At 36.4% G+C, this 8899-nt stretch overlaps 1 protein-coding gene across 1 annotated transcript; it reads left to right on the top strand.

Annotated features, from left to right (window-relative positions):
* Nucleotides 1-6417: 6417 nt before the first annotated feature.
* OR51L2 (olfactory receptor family 51 subfamily L member 2) lies at nt 6418-7386 on the top strand. Its single transcript, XM_038569355.1, has one exon. It carries the CDS (start codon nt 6418-6420, stop codon nt 7384-7386), a length of 969 nt encoding a protein of 322 aa, XP_038425283.1.
* The last annotated feature ends 1513 nt before the right edge of the window (nt 7387-8899 follow it).

The following is an 8899-nucleotide window of genomic DNA, read 5'->3' as shown; positions in this document are numbered from 1 at the left end:
GAGACTATGTCTTTTCATACATTTGCTGTCATTCCAGTGAATGAAGAAAAAGAAGCAAAAAGAAAGTAAGGGGGTGTTATTATTTTTCCAGTAAATAATTTCAACAGAAATTTGAGACAAGAAGTGAATTGTCATCAATTTATTAGAGCCCACAGTTATCTCCAAAATACTGTAGTGCAGTTTCCTGATTATAATATTAAATCTTTCAGACATAACCAGGGATCAGTCTCCAATAGAATTGAATTCTGTCAACATTTTGCTCCTTATTTAACTACAGAATGGAGAAAAGGGAATAGAGGAAACTCACATCTTCTTTCCAAGAATAATAAAATAAATGGCCCATAATATCTTCTGGTTAAATCTACATCTTCTATCTCTTTATAGTAAATACATAAATTAGTACAAACAAACATGTATTGAACATCCATGAAGGCTATGTGAGTTGCATCGCAGGCATTATCCCTTTTAATTCTTTTTTTATTTTTTATTTTATTTTTTAATTTAATTCCAGGAGAGTTAACATACAGTATTATATTAGTTTCAGGTGTGCAATATAGTGATTCAAGAACTCTATACATTATTAAGTACTTATCTTGATAAGTATACTCTTACTTAATCTCCTTCACCTATTTCTCCATCCCCCAACCCACTCCCCCTCTAGTAATAATCAATTTAATCTCTCTAGTTAAGAGCCTGTGTTTTGTTTTGCTCCTCTCCCCTTTTGTTTCTTAAATTCCACACAAGTGAAAACATATGGTAATTTTCTTTCTCCAAATGAGTCATTTTACTTAGCTTATGTTCTCTATATCCATTCAGGTTGTTGCAAATGCCAATATATCATTTTTTTGGCTGGTATTATTCATATATATATATATTCTTCATATCTTCTTTATTTATTAATCTATCAATGGACACTTGAGCTCCTTCCATAATTGGGCTATTGTACATAATGATTCAATAAACATAAAGGTGTATATATTTTTTTGAATTAGTGTTTTTGTATTCTTTGTGTAAATACCTAGTAGTGGAATTACTGGATCATATTGTAATTCTATTTTTATATTTTTTTAGGAACCTCCATACTGTTTGCCATTTCCCATTTAATACTTAAGGAATTTCATGGGTATGTAATCATACCATGACACAGTTAAGAAAGCAAGCTAAAAATGTTCATTTGCCTAAAACTATTTCAGTATGAATTAATTATACTGCAATTTGAACCCAAGAATAATTACAAATTTGTAATCTTTACATTAACATGTAAACTAAGAAGTCATATAATTACCTATTGTTAAGTCAGTAGTAACTAAGCTATTAGTAGTTAAGTTTCAGAAGAGTCAACTTAAAAGATGAGTACTCCACAGGGTTTTGTAAATGTAAAATGACATACTGCATTTAACACTGCTGTGAGCAGCATGAAACATTGCTCAAATATCATAGATTTCTAAAGTTTGTTCAGAATATGGGACTCCTACATCTACTCTCTCACCAATTCCTTCCCTGGCCTTCCTCTAATGGACTGAACTAAGCAGAGACACCCATTCATGAAGCTGCAGTCTAGTCCCAAGGTATAACAGGGTAGAGATGTGCTGTTTGCAAAACAGGGGCAATTGTGCAATCTTAGGATCCATAGACCCTTTATTGTACTAAAGGCTTTAACCAGTTGGAACCCATCCACTCCTGCCATGTATCTAAGCTCAGCCAGCCATCAGAGATACAAAGTTTCCTTGAATTTGTCCACCTGAGTCTCCCTTAGGCATCCTCTGTTCCTGCGGAAATCCCCACTGTCTCATCCTGAGAACATTCATCCCTCAGGCCCATATGTTCCTACTTAAGTAGCATTAGTGGCTATGGTTCCCACAAGCTTCCAGGAACCCTATATAACCAGGAAAACTTTAAAGCTTCTTTTGCCTCAGATAGATAAACTGGCAACTTCCTATGCCCTTTAGAAAACACTATCTCCAACTGAAGCACTCTATGAGCGAGAAAGCAAAGCAACAGAAGTTCATTATCATGGGGAAATAGAAGTGGCTATAGACTCAAGTAAGTCTGTTATGGGGGAGGAGGGCTAGGCTTGGAGGAAAAACAATTTTTCAATGGAAAAGAGGGAATAAAATGTAGGGTAAAGAAGAGATTGTAGGAAAGTGGAAATAAGAATTTAGAAAAAGTGAAAAGAGTGGATTTTGTTGGAAAAATGCATAACGTGGCACAGTAATGCAAGATATGTTTAAGTATTTTAGATAAGTGGACAGAATATTTGAACAGAATTATGAGAAGGAAACTTGGATTATTATACAAACAGAGGGAAACAATGTTTGTAGTTTGGTGAACAAGGGTAACAATAATATGTTTTGAGGTCAGAAATAGTAAAGCTTTCTGAGAGGCACTCTGGGGGATTTGAGCACAAAGGTAAAGAGGAAGAGGAGTAGGGGTAAAATCACATGTGTAAATCCACCTCCTTTTCCCCATATACTGGAAAGAAGGATCTTATTAGTAATGACAATAGCTTTCCTTTCATCCTGAGATCAGTAAGCAGTAGTTAACACATTTTAAACACAGGAATGATTTACCTTGCCCGTGTCTTTCAAAATTTTTTGCTATAAGAAAAATTGACTTAAAGGAATGACACACAAAAAAGTAAGAATCAGATGAGTTAAATGGCTTGTAAAACAGTTTAGAAGAGAAATCATGACAGAGATAAAGAGCAGAAGTGAATTAGTTAAATACTTTGGGTATAGAAGTAAGAGGACACATCATTGATTGAATAGGAGTAAAAGGTTTGAATAATCAAGCATAATGCCTAGGTTTTGCATATTATTAACTACACAGCATGAGTTACATTTACTAAAATGGAACTATTAAGGCAATTATCAAGAATTCTTTCATGGCCATGTGATCTCTGCCTTTTAGACACACAAGCAGAGATATCTAGTATACTGTTTTTTATATCCCCACTCTTGGAGATTCTCATAGGTCTCCCCACTTAACTCTTTTCTCTGCCCAACAAAACCTTTCTTTCAAGACCTGCCTCCCTCAATTTTCTTCTAGACCTACCTTTTGGGTAAAATAGTAAAGAAAGGTAAGAAAACAACACATGCTCAGGTGTTGGAGGTGTTTGCAAGAAAGGACAAGGGTATTAGGGAAGCCTCGTAAACATGTTCTGCACTCTGAGTGGGAAGGGCTCTTTGTGAATTATATCCATCACTAATTCCTAGTGTGTGACTAAAGGTCATCATAGTACAGAATTGAGACAACTCTCTGAAATAGTTAAAATGCTTCAGTAGCAGTTACAGAACCTTTAGAAGCAGGGGCTTAGATTCTAATTCTAATGATTATTTATATCTATCTATCATCTATCTATCTATCATCTATCTATTTATCATCTATTTTTAAGAGGAAGAAAATCTGAGCAGGAGGTCAGGGCAAAGGGAGACAGAGAGAAAATCTTTTTTTTAAGATGTCTTTTTATATATATATATAAATTTAATTTTTGTTGGTGTTCAATTTGCTAACACATAGAATAACACCCAGTGCTCATCCCATCATGCGCCCCCCTCAGTGCCTGCCACCCAGCCACCCCCATCCCCTGCCCACCTCCCCCTCCACCACCCCCAGTCCATCTCCCAGAGTTAGGAGTCTCCCATGTTCTGTCTCCCTCCTTGATATTTCCCCACTCATTTTTTCTTCTTTCCCCTTTATTCCCTTTCACTATTTTTTTATATTCCCCAAATGAATGAGACCATATAATGTTTGTCCTTCTCCAACTGACTTATTTCACTCAGCATAATACCCTCCAGCTCCATCCACGTCAAGGCAAATGGTGGGTATTTGTCATTTCTAATGGCTGAGTAATATTCCATTGTATACATAAACCAAAATCGTAAGCAGGCTTCATGCTAGGCATGGAGTGGGGCTCCATATCACAGCCCTGATATCATGACATGAGCCAAAATTAAGAGTCAGGAACTTAACTGACTGAGCCATTGAGGTGGCCCTAATTCTAATGATTCTTGTGTTTGCTTCGTAACATTTCTGAACCTCAGGCTACTTATGTGTATCACAGTCTCTGTTGATATCATATAAATATTTAGTGGTTCAAACATAATACATATATAAATAATTTAAGGAGTCTAAAAGTATTCTTGAATATTGGGATATGATTATAATTCATGAATCAATTTAAGGAATTATATAATGATATGTCTTTCCTTTACGTAGAGATCTCCATTCATAGCCAAATTACTCAGGTGAAAGAATCATTGCATTATGAAGAATAGGTATAGGTGGTTAAGCCACCAGGGCTTTAGTAACACACATGTCCTGTGTTGTGACAGAAAGTATAGATGGGTAAGATATTGAACCAGTGAAGTATCTGAAGGAACTGAATTTATTGTTTGTTTTAACTTTGCTTTGGCACTAGGAACTGCATGTGGTGATAGACCAGAGCTCAAATGTTGACCAAGCTAGTCACATGGCCATAGTAAGCAGACTGGGGAAGCAGCCACTATTCTGGGAAATCACCATCTACGTGAGCAGAGCCCTGAAACTGATATTTATGAAAGCTATTCTTGTGCCTGTGTGACTTCAGAAAAACCACTTCAGTCTCTAAGCCTCAGTCTCCTTATCTATAACATGCCTCTCTTTTGATGTCATTGGAGATATTTTACAAATATCTAATATTTTACAAATATTATCATTAAAATGTAAAAATTCAAACTGAAAGAGGACTGGGATTGGCACTTTCATACATTATTTAGTGTAATTATCTGTACCATACTATGAGATAGGGTTTTTTCACTTTGTAACTGAAATACATTAAAACTGAACGAGCAGGGATCCCTGGGTGGCGCAGCAGTTTGGCGCCTGCCTTTGGCCCCACGGCGCGATCCTGGAGTCCCGGGATCGAATCCCACGTCGGGCTCCCGGTGCATGGAGCCTGCTTCTCCCTCTGCCTATGACTCTGCCTCTCTCTCTCTCTGTGACTATCATTAAAAAAAAAAAAAGAAAGAAAGAAGGAAAATTAAAAAAAAAAAAAACTGAACGAGCAAAGAAGCAAAAACAAGAAAATTAGGAGAATGGCACCAGATTGCTGCAATTATAATGGACCACTGAATCACAGTGTGGGGATGTGGGGGATACTAACTTCATTCTAAGACCATAAAGACAGTGAGACTGTGATTGCTGGTATTTTTCTTGATTCTGTCAGAAATGGCCTAAGGCCATGTCCACATACAGGAGCATTAGAAAAACAGTTGCGGGGATCCCTGGGTGGCGCAGCGGTTTAGCGCCTGCCTTTGGCCCAGGGCACGATCCTGGAGACCCGGGATCGAATCCCACGTCGGGCTCCCGGTGCATGGAGCCTGCTTCTCCCTCTGCCTGTGTCTCTGCCTCTCTCTCTCTCTGTGACTATCATAAATAAAAAAAAATTAAAAAAGAAAAACAGTTGCGATTTCCAATCACACCAAAAGAGAGTGTCCAGGATCAGCAAGGCTGATTGGCTCACAAATCCACTGCATCAGAGGAAAAAATGTTAACAATTCCCTTAAGTAAAACTCTGGCCTGACTGCAGTACAAGTACACAAGTACACAAGAACTTGGTGGAGAATATGAAATGGAAAGCAAACCCCAAATACCCATGACTGACTAAATGAGGTAAATGTTATTTACCTTCAGATCCTTGTGGGATTCTGGTTCCCATTTAAACCAGTTTGAAGGCTTATTTATTTCCCTCTCTAATTGGTAACCACACTCACTACATATACAATGTTTTTGAAGTCATATCCATTCATATTTTATGAAATATCCATTCATATTTTATGAAAGGATTCAATTAGTCTTGTGGGTTTTTTTTCCATTGGAGATAGCTAACTCTATGTATTTATTGTCTAAGCTTTTTCTGACATTCCTTCTAGAATGTTTCCATCAAGTGTCCATGTCAGAGGAAAATAAATGCTTAACATGGGTAGGTCAGGGGCTTGGAAAATACCCTTACTTAATGTCATACACAAAAATAAATGGCAAGTAAACAATGAATCTAAAAGTAAATAGAAACAAACCAACCTATCAAAATATTAGTAGAAAAGATAGGAGAATGTATTATAAATTTAGAGGAAGGAAGAGAATCCTGTGAATGACTCAAAATCCAGAATCAATAGAATAAATGATTGATTAAAAAAATACAAAATAACCATAATCCACTTAAAAGGTTAAAAAGTAATACATTAAAAGAAGGTGGTGTGTGTGGCTAATTTTTCAAAATCATTTTTCCAAACTGTATAATGTCTCTACAAAGCAATAAGAATTAAGAAAACACCTAACTTAGAAATGTAAGTTGCTGTTTTCTCAATATTGTGTATTTTTCTTCCTTCTAGGAGCCTACATTTTTACCGTAGGAAAATGGCTACATGGGACAGACTCATGACAGGCTCTAACTCCAGTACTGAACAGTCTGTTTTGTTTTACCTCACTGGGATTCCTGGCTATGAGAATATGAATCACTTTATTTCCATCCCTTTTTGCATGTGCTACCTGATTGGAGTAGTGGGCAACTGCACAATCCTTTACATCATCCGCACAGACAAGAGTCTCCACAAGCCCATGTACTACTTCCTGGCCATGCTGTCCCTTACGGACATGGGCATGTCCTTTTCTACCCTGCCCACGGTATTAAAAATCTTCTGGTTTGATGCCAGGGAGATTGAGGTGAATGCTTGTGTGGCCCAAATGTATTTTATTCATACTTTTTCTCTGATGGAGTCAGCTGTGCTTCTAGCCATGGCTTTTGACCGGTATGTTGCCATTTGCCATCCTTTGAGGTATTCCAGCAAACTCACCCCACAACGCATTATCTATATAGGGGTCTTCATTATATTCAGATGCTCCATTGTCCTCCCTGTTGTTCTTGTTCGTATTCCTACATTTTCCTTCTGTCATTCCCATATCCTCTACCACTCTTTCTGCTTGCATCAAGAAGTCATCCATTTGGCCTGTGCTGATATCTCATTCAACATTTTATATGGCTTGTTTGTCATTGCATTTTATTGGGGTGTAGATTCTCTAGGAATTTTGTTATCTTATGCTTTCATCTTCCATTCTGTCCTAGGCATTGCATCCCAGGGAGGGAAGCTCAAAGCTCTCAACACATGTGCTTCCCACATTTGTGCTGTGCTCATTCTATATGTGCCCATGATAGGGCTATCCTTGGTGCATCGTTTCGCAAAACACTCCTCTCCCATTGTCCATATAACCATGGCTAATATTTACCTGCTAATTCCACCAGTACTTAATCCAATTATTTATAGCATCAAGACAAAGCAGATTCGTCAAGGTTTTCTAAGGATATTAGCACCCAAAAAGGTTGGGTTTTCTCACACTTGGAAGGGATAAGATTCTCTCTAATTTTGACCTTTGCATCCATGACCTTCATTCTGAAGATAACCAGTTTAGAATTTCTTGGACACATTTGGTGCATATTGAGTATGTTATAGTTAATAAATTTTACATTTATCTATAAGAAAAATATTGTAATTTCTTCTATCATTACTTTCTAGCTTTAAAGTATCTCAAAATCCTGGTACAAAGAGGTTTAGAAAGAGGAAATTCATTTTACCCAAAACATCTATGGAGATTTTTTTTGCTCAGGTTTCAAGAGAAGCCAAATTTTCCATGTTAAAAATAAGACTTACAGAAGTTAGCTATACAAAGTTGACAGAGGTAATATATAGCAGACTGGGCACCAGCATCTAGGTACATTTTCTTTCCAATGAAGCAAAGTAGACCTTATTCTCACAGACTTTGAGCCAAATCATAATAAAATAGGTGTTTCAGTTTAGATATAGAATAAATAATAATATTGCATTTCTTTGTTTCCTTTACTTCTGTTGGAATCAGTATCCGAAAAAGCTTGGGTGATGAATGCATTGGGTTAATTTTCACCAGACTAATCAACACTTCACACTCGCAGGGCTGTATACTCACCCTGAAAGGCAGTAAAAAATATATAAATATACCCCTGGTCAGTGTACACTCCTATGAGGAAAAATGTCTTAAGAACTTTAAACAAAATAGGAAGGAAGAGAGATGCCAAAAACTGTGGTAGACTCTTGCTATCTCACCTAATTCTGTAAGAAATAAGAGGAAACAAATTTTCAATATTGAAACTTAAAGTGTACACTCCAATGGAAGAATAGAAATGTAGATGAGCAATAAGAAAGAGCATTCAAAGAGAATCTGTACTAATTCTTTTTCATTCTAGTACCATAGGGACAATGAGGCTCTGATTGCTGGTATTTTCTTCCATCTGTCATCTGCTTTTATCTTTTCTCAGTGCTAGCTTTCTCTAACTGATGTATATAAGAAAAATAAATATGCAATGATTTATCTGAAGTTTTCTCTCTTATACTTGAACAACTGGCTTCTCTAAGGTTTTGAAAAAAATATTTTGTACATGATTAACCAAAAAATGAATATTAAGTTTCTTGTAAAAAACAATGAAGAAAAGTATTATGCATATTAAAATTTCAACATGTAATACACTTCCAAATAGTGATAGTCATGGTGATAAACACAAGAGATGGAAAGTGACAGAGATGTATACATGTATATGAGGTAGACATTTCTTCTTTGGATTAATTAAGGAATTGTTAGTAAAGAGATGCCACACTCAAACTGGTTAATTTCAAGAATTCGATGAAGGGGTCAGGAGTCAATGAAATATGTAGGCAAGATTAAGGAAAATTAAGAAGGTTTATATTTATATTTTTAGCTGTATCTATGTATTTATAGTTTTCCAGATGAATAGTTTGCTACCATCACTAGTCCCAATTTGGCAAAGGAAAAAAGAATTTACCTGAACTCAGAAAAAGTATCTTGTGGAAAGGACATTTGACATGCACTTATC

The sequence above is a fragment of the Canis lupus genome, chromosome 21 (genome assembly GCF_011100685.1).
Source record: "Canis lupus familiaris isolate Mischka breed German Shepherd chromosome 21, alternate assembly UU_Cfam_GSD_1.0, whole genome shotgun sequence".
Lineage (NCBI taxonomy): Eukaryota > Metazoa > Chordata > Mammalia > Carnivora > Canidae > Canis > Canis lupus.
This window is presented reverse-complemented; position numbering and strand designations above follow the sequence as displayed.

Coding starts and splice junctions, on each gene's coding strand:
- OR51L2 (XM_038569355.1), top strand. CDS start 6,418: ATGACAGGCTCTAACTCCAGTACTGAACAGTCTGTTTTGTTTTACCTC.